The sequence below is a fragment of the Erythrolamprus reginae genome, chromosome 3 (assembly GCF_031021105.1).
Source record: "Erythrolamprus reginae isolate rEryReg1 chromosome 3, rEryReg1.hap1, whole genome shotgun sequence".
NCBI classification, from domain to species: domain Eukaryota; kingdom Metazoa; phylum Chordata; class Lepidosauria; order Squamata; family Dipsadidae; genus Erythrolamprus; species Erythrolamprus reginae.
In genome coordinates this window covers 80324210-80340571 of record NC_091952.1, presented here as the reverse complement: position 1 = coordinate 80340571, position 16362 = coordinate 80324210, and the positions used below count along the sequence as shown (strand labels likewise).

Below are 16362 nucleotides of genomic sequence, written 5' to 3'. Positions count from 1 at the left end.
GCTTTAAATTGAAAGATGAGTCATTCTAAATTAATTTTATTTAATTGGGAGATCATTTGAGAAACAAAAGTTGCCAAGAAGGTTTGCTGTCCATCCCAGAGCTGACAAGAGTCTCCCTGTGTTCATAATCTAGGACGGTCATTGAAATGGTATAAAATAATAAATCTGCTCGTGCTAAAGATTAATGAAGAAATACACACTTTGATTTTAAAAAAACAAGAAATCAATGCTTCTCCAAAAGGCATACTAAATTTCTCCCTGTGAAATAGGGTGTCCATGTCTTGAGAAAGAAGTGCAAAGTCTCTAGATTAAGATTTCCTTATAATAGTGGAAGTTAAGTAGTTGTGTCAATAGAAAATAAGACAGGTGCTTCAAGGTAGGTATCTTAGTTCCAACTTTCACAGCCAATTCCCCATCCATCATCCAAAATGATGTTTTAAAAACTAATTGTGTTAATTAAAAGATCGAGAAATTCAGTCTCATGGACAAAGACAGTAAAATAATTCTAGCAAATATGGAAAACTATACAAAATATTTTCCCCTTTGCCAGTTATAAGATTGTTTTACTCACACTCTTTAATTTTTTTCCCAGAACATTTTGTACCAATTCCTGGTATGAGTTAAAATTTTGCTAGTTGAATTTACTCCCTAGAAATCAGTCACCTGGCTTGCAATGCTGAGTTATATAATATTGATTTTGGGTGTATGTGTTAGAATTAACCCGATGTGTAAAATCTTCCATTATGGCTTTGCATTCAATTAACGCCATGTCTAGGGATCATTTAATTAGCTATGCTTAAAAATTCTAGCTTAGCTCCTGTGTGTGAAGTTGATGTAAAAAAAAAAGTATATAAATCTATAGATATATAAATGTAATGCACAAAATCAGTTCCTTGTCACAATTTGTAAAAACAGCTTAAATATTGAGATACACCAAGATATAATACAGTCGATTTTTTAATAATAGTTTAAAATTAGGAACTAGGCCACGGCTTGAATGCTACTCTCATGCCATAATCCAGTATTTTTAAACTTTCCCCCTTTTCTTTTTTTAGTTTGACTGATGGAATAAAATGATACATACTATGACATGAGTGGAATCAGCTCTGGAAAGTTGGAGAGAAAACTGGCTAGCAAACCCTAAATAGTGTTTTCTAGATCACATTAGCCATAGTAATTGTGGGTACACATAAGAAGAAAAGAAAAAAATGGAGCTAACTAGAATGAAGGAGGGCATTGTTTTTAAATATGGTTGAAATCTCTTTAAAACAAATATTTAATGTTATACATTTTAATGAAGAACAGATTTGACACCTTTAGCAATATTTTCAAAACAAAAGAACTAAATAAACCTGCCAGAGGAAAGAAGTGGTTTTTAAAATACAGTATAGGAAAATTGTCTTTCAAAAAAAATTAGAAAGAATAAGTAGCTAATTAGAATTAGTATCGCTATTGGTGTATTACTCTGCAATGTTATTCCCATAGAACCTGGATTTTAAATTCACTTTGTTAACATTGTCTTCATATGATGTATTGCAACGTTTTCCCCCTTTGCTAAAACGGGAAAGGGCGTGGCCAGCACAGGCTGCGAATTTGACACCCCTGCCATAGAACATCTTCAGAATCTGTATAGAAACCAGGCACTTAAAATAAACTCACTGCTGAAGTCCATGTTCCCTGCTTTTCTTAAATAAGATTAAAAGTACTATAAGGAATACACAGACTTCTTCAGGAACAAGGTTGAACTGTATTCATATCTCTGTTGAGGAAACAGTAGAAAATTTGTTAAATGACAATTAGTGACGTTTCATGTCTCCTTTATTTCTCTTCTGTAAAAGAAAGTCACAGTTTGGGGATTATTATTTTTTTTTAGAAAAAAAATAAAGCTGCTCTTTTATCAACCTATACTGCTTGTTCCTTTACTGCCGATGGTTATTTCTTCTAAAGTTCAAAACTGCCTTTTTCTCCTTTCTTTTTCACCTCTGACCTTTCTTCTTTTGCTGCTGATGTAATAGTACATTGTGTTTGAGGCTGGACATGAGCCAATTCGTGAGCCTGAAACAGAAGAAAACATTTATCAGGTATAAAATTTGTGCATTTGTGTTCTTGTTCCTCCCAGTAATCATCAAGCATATTTTGTAGAGCAAAATATGTAAAGTTTATTTTAAGCTCATATATTTTTTTCCTAAAGTCATACATTCCATTTCATACTTGTACAGGTTTTGGATTTAATTTGTAGAGTGCAGGTAGTCTTCAACCTATAACCTCAATTGAGCCCAATATTTCTGTGGTGAGGGAGACAGACGTTAAGTGAGTTTTGCCTCATTTTACAACCTTACTTGCCACAGTTGTTAAATGAATCACTCAGTTATTAAGTTAGTAACACAATTGTAAAGTGAATGTGCCCTTTGCTTGTCAGAAGTCACAAAAGGTGACCCCAGGACATTTCAACTGACATAAATATGATTAAGTTGCCAATTGTCCAAATGTTGCTCATGTGACCATGGAGATGGTAGTAAGTGTGGAAAATGGTCATAAGTCACTTTTGCAGTGCCGTTGTAACTTCAGTCATTAAATGAATGATTGTAAATTGAGGACTACTTGCATCATTTAAAATATCTTCTTTCTTCAGTATTTTAAAAAGTTTATCACACACATACAGAGAGAGGGAGAGAAATTGAGAGTACAGTGGTACCTCAAGATACGAACCCCTCGTCTTACGAACAACCCGAGATACGAACCCGGGGTTCTTAAAATTTTCGCCTCTTCTTACGAACTTTTTTCATGTTACGAACCCCAAACCCGAATTTCCGGGTTCGGCGTTCGCCCGGCTGTCACCTTTTAAAACAGCCGGGGGGCTTCCCAGCAGCCTCCCGAAGCCGAACCCGGATGTTCGGGTTCGGCGTTCGGCTTCGGGAGGCTTCTGGGAAGCCCCCCGGCTGTTTTAAAAGGTGACAGCCTGGCGGCGGGGCTTCTCGGCAGCGGTGGCAGGTTGGTAAGATGGAAAACGTTCGGGTTCGGGAGGCCACTTTGGGTTTTTGTCTGGGAGGGAGGGCAGGAGGTCCGGCACTGGGGGAGGGAGTCAGGAAGGTCCTCCTGCTCCCCCCCCAGCAAAAAACCACAAAGACGGTCTGCCGCCGCATGACAGGCACGGCAGAGCAGCCTGGAGCAAAGGGAGTCTGAAACCGCCAGCGGCTTCAGCTTCCCATTGCTCCGCGGGCGGCGGCAGACCGCCTTTGTATTTTTGGCTGGGGGGGGAGCAGGAGGCGCAGGATCGGGCCAGCGGCGGGCGTGAGGTGAGGCAGCAGGTCTGCATCCTGGGCGGCGGGCGAGGAGGCGCGGCCGAGCGAGACGGGGCCGGCAGCGAGACGGGGCCGGCAGCGACTGGGAGCGGCGGCGGTGGCGGCGATGCTGTGTCCGACTCTGGGCTGGTGGCGCCCGACGCAGGGGGCAACATTGTCGGCTGCTCCGGGCCGCTCCCGGAAGCGGCCATGGGAGGGCAAGCTGCCTCAGGGAGGAGGAGGATCGGGCGGGACCAGGTGGGGGCTGGAATTTCTCTGCTGGGAAGAAGCGGTGATGGATCCTCCGTCTACCTCTGTCGGCTGCTCCGGGCCACGGGGGCGAGGATGAAAGGGCGGAAGGCGTGCTCGGCTCTGCCGCTCCAGCCCCTTTCGATCGGCGCGGGAGGCAGGAGAGGACCGGGCGACCGGAGAAGCAGCGCCCCTCGCCCCTGTGACCCGGAACAGCCAACAGAGGTAGACGGATGATCCATCGCCGCCTCTTCCCAGCAGAGAAATTCCAGCCCCCACCTGGTCCCGCCCGATCCTCATCCCTGAGGCAGCTCGCCCTCCCATGGCCGCTTCCTCCACCCTCCATCGCAAGCCCTCGCCACCGCAGCCAACGCGCGCCGCGATCTTCAAGCCCGGCTCCTTTCGGCCCAGCATCCCGGGCCAAGCAGCTGCCTTCCGTCACTGAACCTGGCTCGCCCGGAAGATCGTAGCGCGCGTTGGCTGCGGCGGCGAGGAAAGCCAAGCCGGCAGCAATGTCGCCGCTGCCGCAGCCAACGCACACTACGATCTTCCGGGCGAGCCAGGCTCAGTGACGGAAGGCAGCCGCTTGGCCCGGGATGCTGGGCTGAAAGGAGCCAGGCTTGATCCGCTGAGCCTGGCTGGCCCGGAAGATGGCAGCACGTGTTGCCTGCGCCGGCGAGGGAAGCCAAGCCAGCCAGGCTCAGTGGATCAAGCCCGGCTCCTTTCGGCCCAGCATCCCGGGCCAAGCGGCTGCCTTCCGTCACTGAGCCTGGCTCGCCCTGAAGATCGTAGCGTGCGTTGGCTGCGGCAGCGGCGACGTTGCTGCCGGCTTGGCTTCCCTCGCCACCGCAGCCAACGCGCGCTACGATCTTCCGGGCGAGCCAGACTCAGTGATGGAAGGCAGCCGCTTGGCCCGGGATGCTGGCCCGAAAGGAGCCGGGCTTGATCCGCTGAGCTGATGTTCCCCGGTGCGTCGGGCGCCGCCAGCCCCGAGTCGGATGCACCCTCGCCGCTGCGCCCAGCCACTGCCCGCCCCGTCCTAGCTGGAGCCTGAGCCGGTCGGTCGCGCCTCCTTGCCCGCCCGCCCGCCCAGTATGCAAACATGAAAAACGTGGAGGTTGGTGAACAAAGGCCAGAACTTTCGGCTTCTGGGTGGATGGGAGGAGCTAAGCGGTGGGAGGAATCAATGCCGCTGGGCTGGTAACATCTCCCCAATGTAAAAAGCCGCTGGGCTGGCTTAGCTCCCCCTTTCCAGCCCGAGGCCGAAAGAAAAACGCGGAGGCTGCAGGAGTCGGGATGTGTGGGAGAGGTCCGCGGGAGAACCGGGGGGACCCCAGCCCACGCCTGCTGCTTGCTCTCCCGGAAAGACCCCAGCCCACACCTTCGGGAGCTTCCCAGCCGGGTCCCTTCCACGGGGCAATGGCCACGGCTACCCCCAGTTCTCCCGCTGACCCTTTCCACACACGCACACCATCCCCACTCTCCGCGCCGCCAGTTGGCTGTCATCTTCTAAAGAAGCAAGAAGAGGAGGAGGAGCTGGGCGCCGGTGGTGGTGGAGGAAGGCGCCCAGCTCCTCCTCCTCTTCTTGCTTTTTTAGAAGATGACAGCCGGCCGGCGGTGCGGAGAATGTGGCTCGGAGGCTGGGAGAGAGGCGGAATACAGGAGGAGGAGGAGGAGGGAGGCCAGGAGGGAGAGGGGGAAGGAGGGAGGGAGGAAATCAGAGAAGACGCACGTACAAACCACCCGTGCGTTTCCCTCCCTTCCCTTCCAGTCATTGCAAGCCAGACAGTAACTGTTGACTTTTCCGTTAATCCACCCACGAGGCTCCCTCCGGGCAGCCTGCGCTGTCTCCCCCTGTCTCCCCCCCCTCCACCCACACCCGAACAAAATCCGAATGCCGGCAGAAATGAGGCAAAAGGGGTGAATTTTGAGCTTGCACGGATTAATCGCTTTTCCATTGATTCCTATGGGAAACTTTGTTTCGTGTTATGAACTTTTCACCTTACGAACCTCCTCCTTTCACCAATTAAGTTCGTATCATGAGGTATTACTGTAGTTGACAAATTGACCCATGGTTGTTGGAATCCACATTATATCCATAATTACATAAAATTATTTCAACTTAACCAGATTTAGAGTTGCAGTATTTTCTTTTAACATAATTAAGAACAAGGACAACTTTCTTTTCCTGAACTCTGGCTACAATTATCATTTTGGAAGCCCTATGTAGTACTAACAGATTTTTTAATCGTAAGAAGTATAGGCTTTTATGGAAGGTTGTTTGATTGTATAATACATTTCCTGTGCTACAAGAACTATTATTGCCTTTTTGTATTTGGGTGTTTACCAGATATGCAGTAACATTTGTTATGATTTTATTTGTTTGTTTATATGTGTTAATGGAATGTTTCTTAAGTGGTTTAGAAACCCTCTTTGTCATACAATACTCAACTAAAGGAGCCTGACAATCACCTTAGTCTAAAGTTTGTGGAGGAACCAGTTTCTCAGTGCTCATTTAAAAGCTGATAAGAATAAGCTATTTTAATCTCTGGTGGGATGCTATTCCTCAGGGAAAGGGCTACACGATTTCCTGTGTCCTTCTCAATAACACAGTTTCATTTATGAGATTTGGAGAATGCCAACTCTGTCTCCTCATACAGATGGGTAGAGCCATGGGGAATAGACAGTAGTAAGACCTAATGCTGTGTAAAACTTTGTATGTGAGAACCAGTATCTTGAATTGTATTGTAAAGCCTGCCTGTAACCAATGGAAGAGTAATGAAATCTGCCCATAACTCCTTCTACAGTTGAAATTCTTTCTAAAGGTGAACAAATGGTTTTAAAAATCCCTTTGCTTATAGATCCATAATAATTATTCCATTTTATGCCCAGGTTTTCTGGATTTAGTTAATTAAATGTCACTGAACAGACATTACTCTGGAGGTTGCATAAATAAATATCCACCATCCTAACTTGTTACTAACTTATAGTTTTCAGAGAAAATAATACAGTTTCTTTTATTGTGTTCATCCAGTTTTATTTGATTCTTTCTCTGTTTCCCACAACATTGCCAACCATAATTGTTTTTTCTAGTTCATAATTCCTTTGCATCTCATTTGAAATTTATGAATTTCTTTCATAACCATAACTATTTACAGTAAAATACCATTGTTTTAACTGTCCTGACCTTGACAATGATAAAAATGTTAATATTATTCATGATATTTTTAAAATTTTGTCATGTTTTCCTTAGAATGAAACTTTACTTGTTCAGAATATTTTCTTAATTTATTTCTGTAATGAAAACTATGTATTACTTTTGCTTCATTATCAACTCCAGGTTTACTAAGTATATTTGCTGGCATTATCTTGGCTTTTTAAAATGTAACATTCGCCCAGATTTTTCACTTTCAAAATCAACTTCTAAGCCACGTTAAGCTAACAAGTAATATCATCTGTATATCTGAGATTGTTAGCAGTTCCGCCTCTCAATTTTTATTCCATCTGACACCTCTTCTAATCCTTCTAATTCTATAATGTATTTGCTGCTGAAGATAAACCAGGGAAAGCACTATGCACCCCGTGTCGCCCTTTCATATTTCCTGAACCACTGTTTCTCCAATTTCAGTTGTTTCATTCTTCATTGTAAAAAAATGAAATAATCTTTATTGGGTGCTGATCTGCTCCCTGATCTAATTTAAAGTGTTGTTTATGGTCTTTAAAGCCCTAGAAGGCATGGGGCCAACTTATCTGCGGAAGTGTCTTCTCCCCATTACATCAGTCTGCCAAGAGTTGTTCTGAGGATGAGATGGATGACCCCTTAATTTGAATGGATTTTGACTCACTGGATTGCATTTCTCCATCTTCTTGTTTTGTATTATGTGGTCAATTTATTTCTGATATTGTACATTCAGTTATGTCAGTATCAGGGGTGGATTCTACATAACTTCCGTATTGGTTTGCGTGGCGATGGAAGTATGTGTTTTGTAGAATCTTCTGTAGCTAATTCATCCTGGGCAAGTTGTAGAAAATGCAATTATAGAACGGACTAAATTTTCAGTACTGTGGATATACAGTGATACCTCGTTTTACAAACGCCTCATCATACAAACTTTTCGAGATACAAACCCGGGGTTTAAGATTTTTTTGCCTCTTACAAACTATTTTCACCTTACAAACCCACCGCCGCAGCTGGGATGCCTCACCTCTGGACTTCCGTTGCCAGCGAAGCACCCGTTTTTGCGCTGCTGGGATTCCTCTGAGGCTCCCCTCCATGAGAAACCCCACCTCTGGACTTCCGTGTTTTTGTGATGCTGCAGGGGAATCCCAGCAGGGAAATCCCAGCAGCACAAAAACGGGCGCTTCGCTGGCAACGGAAGTCTGGAGGTGGGGTTTCCCATGGAGGGGAGCCTCAGGGGAATCCCAGCAGCACAAACCCACCGCCGCAGCTGGTATGCCTCACCTCTGGACTTCCGTTGCCAGCGAAGCACCCGTTTTTGTGCTGCTGGGATTCCTCTGAGGCTCCCCTCCATGAGAAACCCCACCTCTGGACTTCCGTGTTTTTGTGATGCTGCAGGGGAATCCCAGCAGGGAAATCCCAGCAGCACAAAAACGGGCGCTTCGCTGGCAACGGAAGTCTGGAGGTGGGGTTTCCCATGGAGGGGAGCCTCAGGGGAATCCCAGCAGCACAAAAACGGGCGCTTCGGCTGGCAAAAGGTGTGAATTTGTGGCTTGCACGCATTAATTGCTTTTCCATTGATTCCTATGGGAAACATTGTTTCGTCTTACAAACTTTTCACTTTAAGAACCTCGTCCCAGAACCAATTAAGTTTGTAAGACAAAGTACCACTGTATTTTGGGCATTCTTTTTTACATCGTACTTTTATTTTATAATTATCTAATGCATTGATAAAAATATCAGTAAATTTACAACATTTATTTGATCTGAAAAGAAGCTCAATTTATAAAACTAACCCATTTCAACACATTTTTCTTTCCTTCAGTTAAGCACCCAATTAAGTATATGTGAATGAATGCCTTTTGAGTTGAGATTAAAAAAATCTGAATAGAAAAAAAGTTTTCATTTTGCAAGCAACTGAAAAGATAGAAAGCAGAATTACTAAATATAGTCATAAGTGAGACAGAAATACCTCTTCTTAAGAATGAAAAGGCAAAGTAGAAATGTGCCATAGTACTTATGATCCATTCTTCCATTACAAAGTAGCTGTCAATGCTGTGAGTGTTATAAGATGTTGACAGGAATTTCCTTTCCGCTTTCAAACAATCTGAAAAGAACTTACTTATTATTTATTAAGTGATAATACACATAGTGCATGATAACTTTGTTCTTGAATAGTAGAAATCAGTGATGGCAAACCTTTTTTGCCTTGGGTGTCAAGAGCATGGGTGTGTGCTTTCAAGCATGCACGAGTGCCCACACCCATAATTCAATGCCTGGGTAGAGCGAAAACAGCTTCCCCCGCCCCTCTGGAGGCCGGAAATGGCCTGTTTACCAACTTCTGGTGTGCCAAGTAGGCTCATGTTTCGCCCTCCCCAGGAGCTGGGGGAAAGTAAAAACACTCTCCCACACTCTCTGGGGGGTGTTTTTGGATCCCCAGAGGCTCTCTAGAAGCCCAAAACGCCCCACAGAGCCTCTGTGTGAGCAAAAAATTAACTGGCTAGCACACATATGCACGTTGGAGCTGAGCCAGGGCAACTGTTCATATGCCAGCAGATATGGCTCTGTATGCCACCTGTGGCACCATGCCATAGGTTCGCCATCACTGGTATAAGTCAAAGCTGGTACTCGTATTGGGCTACTATGTCCAATAGATATTGTAACTCTAAACCATCTGTAATCTGTAAAGTTAAAATCTGATAAATTCTGATGAAAGGGACAATGGAAATAAAGAAAGTATTGTAATACAGTACAAATGTTTAAAATGAGATATTCTGCATCTTTTGAATTACTAGGGGAAAATTTACATATATTCCTCTCGTTGACTTTTCTGCTATAGATAATAACATTTTCCAATTCTCAAGTTAAGAACAGTCTTGATTTCGTCTCTTAATGTTGTATACAATTTTTCTCAACTAGGTATTGAATTCTGTTTCATGTATACACATATAGTGTATCACAACAGATTATTATAGTAGTTTATAGAGTTTGCATTATAGTATAGGTATAAAGGATAATAAAAGTCCTCTGATACAATAACATGGTATGTACTCATAACACTACATAAAAGGTCTCCACACGGGATAGTTAAATAAATCTTTATTGGAGTATATATTCAAATAAATAATACAACTCCGAGACCGCCTTCTGCCGCACGAATCCCAGCGACCGATTAGGTCCCACAGAGTGGGCCTTCTCCGGGTCCCGTCAACTAAACAATGTCGGTTGGCGGGCCCCAGGAGAAGAGCCTTCTCTGTGGCGGCCCCGGCCCTCTGGAACCAACTCCCCCCGGAGATTAGAACTGCCCCTACTCTCCCTGCCTTCCGTAAAGCTCTCAAAACCCACCTTTGTCATCAGGCATGGGGGAACTGAAACACCTCCCCCGGCCACATACAATTTATGTATGGTATGTTTGTGTGTGTGCTTGTTAATATAGTGGGGTTCTTTTTAAAACTATTTTAAATACTTAAATTTATTGAATTTATTTGGATTTGTATGATTGTTTATATTTTTTGTTGTGAGCCGCCCCGAGTTCGCGGAGAGGGGCGGCATACAAATCTAAATAATAAATAAATAAATAAACTGTCGGTAATAAAAAAAGATTACATGGAACTTAATTAAGTATAAAACCTAATCTAATAATTAAGGTCAGAAAAAGTGAGATGAGAGAAAGGTCACAAGCCTAACAAGATATTAAAGAAACTAAACAATAGCACCAATAAATGAAACTTAATTTCTAGAAAGTATTAGGCTGCAAATAAATACATTACAAAAGAAAAGAGTGATTGAAACCAAGTGTAATAAGGATTCGTTGAAAGGAGAAGAAATCAAGAAAATGCACAAGTTTCAGAAACATCTCTTTTATTGATTCCATCAAAGTTCTTTAATTATTCATCCTCAAATGAGGAAGACTCAGATCTCTTCTACAAGATACTAATAGGACAGTCATTGGTACCTACAATTAGAAGCTTCACATATTGCTCAAGTCCTTTCTCTTCCCAAATAATAAATTAGAGTAACAAATATGGGTTGAGACTAGATGTGCAAATTCTACATAGAAAATATATATATAAGAAATAGTACAATATTATAAGATACTAATTCTGATGTCGTGCAAACTTACAGATTTATTGTGAAGGAGTCCTTTTTTAAATTTAAACTTAGGTTACTAGATAGTAAACTTAAAACATCTGTCCATATGGCCATAATAATATAAGATGGAGGCTAGTACAAGGACAAAGTGGAATTCCAAGAACTATGGAAAAAGGACTTTCATCTCATTCATTATACAAAACTATCTGTTTCAGATTATAGAGTCATGTATATCATCCATTAAACTTCCAGTAAGAGCTTCCAGTACTTTCCAAGTTGATCCTAATTACATTTTTTCTTTCCACAGGTTCCTACTAGCCAAAAGAAAGAAGGTGTTTATGATGTGCCAAAAAGTCAACCTGTAAGTGTAAGTATATAATATATTTACGGATGAAACCTCTTCCCCCAAATTTTAGATTTTCAAAAATTACTCTAGCACAATTATCACAGCGAGGCTTAAAATACCTATGTACCACTTCCTTATTTATATGAGCTATAATTACTTTAAGTGTAAAGAATATCCATCCCAACAATTGATTTATATTAATCTCACTTTTTTGAATGAGCAGAGAAACTGTTGTTACATATACTATTTTGAATAAAATTGGAACAAGAAACAGATCAAGGAATAGGGCAGTGATGGCGAACCTATGGCAGGCGTGCCACGCGGAGCCATATGGAGGGCACACAAGCATCGACCTATGTCAATTCCAGCATGCATGCATATGCCTGCCAGCTGATTTTCGGCCTTGGGGAAGACTGTTTTGCCCTCCGGAGGCTTTGGGGAGGCTTCCTGAACCCACCGAGTGTGAAAAACGGCCCAATGGGCAAACCGGAAGTTTGGAAAAATGAACTTACAGTTTGCCCATTGTGCTGTTTCTCACAGTCCAGGGCTTCATGAAGTTTCCCTGAAGCCTCTGGAGTGCAAAAAAACAGTACAACAGGCAAACCGGAAATCCTTTTCTGTGAACTTCTTGTTTGGATGTTTTTTCACCATCCCAGGCTTTAGTGAGATTAGTGTGCATGTGTTGGGGCAGGCAAAACAAATAAAGTTCACCATCACTGGAATAGGGGATGTGGAAGGATTATATTTTCTCATCTTTTTTTAGGAATCTGCCTTGCCTAACCTGAACTTCTTCAAATGTATAGAGTTCAATTTCCAGAACTGGTCCTCTTAGCTGAGAAATTATTTAGAAACCATTCAGATGCAGATATAGGATGAGATAAATATTCAGTTTGATCTAGATGTAGTTTAAAATGACAGTGGAGGATACTATGAAGTGGGGCTTCAGTCTAGAAGGGCCCTATGCAAAGTGGGAGAACAGTCATAGCCAGTGATGGAGCGGTCAGGAACGCAGTTCTGGTAGCAAAATTTGGAGCTCCACCCCAAAGCACCCAATTTGCACTGAAAGATGTTGAAACAAAATGCATAAACCACGCCCACAGTGTGGTAGCAAAAATTATGGTAGACCATCACTGGTCATAGCCCCTTTTTAAGTTTTTTTTAAAAAGCTATTTCCTGTGGAGGAGGAAATATTAAACATAGTTCTGTTGGTGTCAATAGAGTAATGGTATTTTTCCCCTTCCTGTATATGAAGGAAGAGGCCGAAGAGTATATAAGCATATCTTCTTTGTGTTTTATCCAGTTAGGTTATTGCTGGATATGTACTACTACTACATCCAGTTAAGTTACTGGTAGCTAATTTTAAACAAATTAGTGAAAATAGAAAGAATGGAAAGACAGAGATAGACTTGTCCTTAAAGTAGTCTTACATAAACACTTAACTGGTATTAAAGTTCATTCTAAATCCGGTTGCATAGAATAATGATGATCAAATGTGCATGCCAGGTCGGTGGTTAATAAAGCTCTCCTCATCCGGGATTTGATCCTGGATGAGGAGGCCGACCTGGCATGTATTACTGAAACCTGGCTGGGCCCGGAGGGAGGTGTTCCTCTCTCTGAAATTTGCCCAGCCGGGTTTCAGATATGGCATCAACCGCGACCCCAGGGGAGGGGGGGAGGAGTGGCTATTGTAGCCAGGGAGAGCCTTTGCCTGCGTAGACTCATTGCTCCGGAAATAGCGGGTTGCGAGTCTCTCTTGCTGAAGTTGGACTTAGGAGTTCAGGTGGGCTTATTCCTCACGTACCTGCCTCCCAGCTGCGTGTCAAAAGCCCTGCCTGTGCTACTCGAGGAGGTAGCCGGGTTGGCGGTAGAGTTCCCCAGACTTATTGTCTTGGGGGACTTCAATCTGCCGTCACTCGGCGAAACCTCTGGGTTGGCACAGGAGTTCATGGCCACCATGACAGCCGTGGACCTGACTCAAGTAGTTCAGGGTCCGACTCACGAGGGAGGGCACGCACCTGACATGGTATTCCTTTCCGAGCAATTGAGTAATGGTCTGAGACTAAGGGGCTTAGAAGTGTTGCCTTTGTCATGGTCAGACCATTTCCTACTACGGCTTGACTTCCTGGCTCCAATCCTCCCCCGCAGGGAGGCGGAACCAATGAAGATGTTCCGCCCCAGGCGCCTGATGGACCCAGAGGGCTTTCAGACGGCGCTTGGGGTTATTCCAGAGGCACTCGTCCACAGTTCGGCGGAGTCTCTCGCGGAGGCCTGGAACAGGGCTGCAGCGGGGGCTCTTGACCGGATTGCGCCTTTGCGACCTCTCCATGGCGCTAGACCCCGTAGAGCCCCATGGTTCAACGAGGAGCTCCGGGAGTTGAAACGCCAAAAGAGACGTCTAGAGAAGCGATGGAGGAAGAGTAGGTCTGAATCCGATCGAACACTTGTAAGAGCTTTTATTAAGACTTACAAAGTGGCGCTCAAGGCGGCAAGATGCGCGTACCATGCCGCCTTGATTGCATCAGCGGAATCCCGCCCGGCCGCTCTGTTTAGGGTGACCCGCTCCCTTCTTAACCAGGGGGGAGTTGGGGAGCCCTTGCAGAGTAGTGCCGAGGAGTTTAACACGTTTTTCGCTGATAAAGTCGCTCAGATCCGGGCCGACCTCGACTCCAATTGTAAAACAGAGTCGACTGACAACGAGTCAGTCGAGGTGACTGGGGCACGTACTTGTCCACCTGTCTGGGAAGAGTTTGATCTGGTGACACCTGATGAAGTGGACAAGGCCATTGGAGCTGTGAGTTCCGCCACCTGTTTACTGGATCCGTGTCCCTCCTGGTTGGTTTCGGCCAGCAGGGAGGTGACACGGAGCTGGGCCCAGGAGATTACCAACGCTTCCTTGGGGAGGGGAGTTTTTCCATCACTCTATAAAGAAGCGCTTGTGCGCCCCCTCCTCAAGAAGCCCTCCCTGGACCCAGCCGTACTTAACAACTATCGTCCAGTCTCCAACCTTCCCTTTATGGGGAAGGTTGTCGAGAAGGTGGTGGCACTCCAGCTCCAGCGGTCCTTGGAAGAAGCCGATTATCTAGGTCCCCAGCAGTCGGGTTTCAGGGCCGGTTACAGCACGGAAACCGCTTTGGTCGCGTTGATGGATGATCTCTGGCGGGCCCGGGACAGGGGTTTATCCTCTGTCCTGGTGCTCCTCGACCTCTCAGCGGCTTTCGATACCATCGACCATGGTATCCTTCTGCACCGGCTGGAGGGGTTGGGAGTGGGAGGCACTGTCCTTCAGTGGTTCTCTTCCTACCTCTCTGGCCGGTCGCAGTCGGTGTTAGTGGGGGGCCAGAGATCGACTCCTAGGTTTCTCCCTTGTGGGGTACCTCAGGGGTCGGTCCTCTCCCCCCTGCTATTCAACATCTACATGAAACCGCTGGGCGAGATCATCCAAGCACATGGGGTGAGGTATCATCAATATGCGGATGATACCCAGCTTTACATCTCCACCCCATGCCCAGTCAACGAAGCGGTGGAAGTGATGTGCCGGTGCCTGGAGGCTGTTGGGGCCTGGATGGGTGTCAACAGACTCAAGCTCAACCCGGATAAGACGGAGTGGCTGTGGGTTCTGCCTCCCAAGGACAATCCCATCTGTCCGTCCATCACCCTGGGGGGGGAATTATTGACCCCCTCGGAGAGGGTCCGCAACTTGGGCGTCCTCCTCGATCCACAGCTCACATTAGAACAACATCTTTCAGCTGTGGCGAGGGGGGCGTTTGCCCAGGTTCGCCTGGTGCACCAGTTGCGGCCCTATCTGGACCGGGACTCATTGCTCACAGTCACTCATGCCCTCATCACCTCGAGGTTCGACTACTGTAATGCTCTCTACATGGGGCTACCTTTGAAAAGTGTTCGGAAACTTCAGATCGTGCAAAATGCAGCTGCGAGAGCAGTCATGGGCCTACCTAGGTATGCCCATGTTTCACCATCACTCCGCAGTCTGCATTGGTTGCCGATCAATTTCCGGTCACAATTCAAAGTGTTGGTTATGACCTTTAAAGCCCTTCATGGCATCGGACCAGAATATCTCCGAGACCGCCTCCTGCCGCACGAATCCCAGCGACCGATTAGGTCCCACAGAGTGGGCCTTCTCCGGGTCCCGTCAACTAAACAATGTCGGTTGGCGGGCCCCAGGGGAAGAGCCTTCTCTGTGGCGGCCCCGGCCCTCTGGAACCAACTCCCCCCGGAGATTAGGACTGCCCCTACTCTTCCTGCCTTCCGTAAACTCCTTAAAACCCACCTTTGCCGTCAGGCATGGGGGAACTGAAACATCTCCCCCTGGGCACGTTTAATTTATGCATGGTATGTCTGTGTGTGTGACTGTTAGCATATGGGGTTTTTTAAATATTTAAATATTTTAAATTTATCTGATTGCTTATGATTTGTTTTTTACATGTTGTGAGCCGCCCCGAGTCTTCGGAGAGGGGCGGCATACAAATCTAAGTAATAAATAAATAAATAAATGATGACATCAAATGTGCATGATGACATCTGCAGCACGAATCCTAGCGACCAGTTAGGTCCCACAGAGTTGGCCTTCTCCGGGTCCTGTCGACTAAACAATGTCATTTGGCGGGACCCAAGAGAAGAGCCTTCTCTGTGGCGGCCCTGACCCTATGGAACCAGCTCCCCCCAGATATCAGAGTTGCCCCCACCTTCCTTGCCTTTCGCAAGCTCCTTAAAACCCACCTCTGTCATCAGGCATGGGGGAACTGAAATCTTTCCCCCTTTCCCCTAGGCTTATAGAATTTATACATGACATGCTTGTTTGTATGATTGGTCTCTTAAATTGGGGTTTTTAGATTATTTTTTAATATTAGATTTGTTACATTGTCTTTTTTATTGTTGTTAGCCGCCCCGAGTCTTCGGAGAGGGGCGGCATACAAATCTAATAAATAAATAAACAAACAAACAAACAACCTTGATCTGCATATTGGTATCAGACGATCAGCGGTGGGCTACGAGCCGGAACGTTAAATTGTGCTTGCCACCGCAGCTCGTAAATTCTTGCGGGACCAGCGCAATTTTGTTGCTGCACCTGTGGAGAAAGCAAAATCATGCATGGAGCCACAGGTGCACCCATGTTTCAGTGTGCGCTGAAGCAAAAAAACCTCACCGAAACACGGGCGCACCTGCAGTTCTGTGCACAATTTTGCTTCCTCCACAGG

At 45.4% G+C, this 16362-nt stretch overlaps 1 protein-coding gene across 10 annotated transcripts in view; it reads left to right on the top strand.

Annotated features, from left to right (window-relative positions):
• The window catches only part of DAB1 (DAB adaptor protein 1), a 283159-nt gene that overhangs the window by 214412 nt on the left and 52385 nt on the right, over nt 1–16362 (top strand). For 4 of the 10 annotated variants that reach the window (XM_070745995.1, XM_070745997.1, XM_070745994.1 and 1 more), the window contains 2 exons: nt 2016–2081; nt 11108–11167. In XM_070745995.1, coding sequence (XP_070602096.1) covers nt 2016–2081; nt 11108–11167 — 126 coding nt within the window. The remainder of the gene's footprint in view (nt 1–2015; nt 2082–11107; nt 11168–16362) is intronic. The other 6 variants (XM_070746003.1, XM_070746002.1, XM_070745998.1 and 3 more) reach the window with 3 other exon arrangements.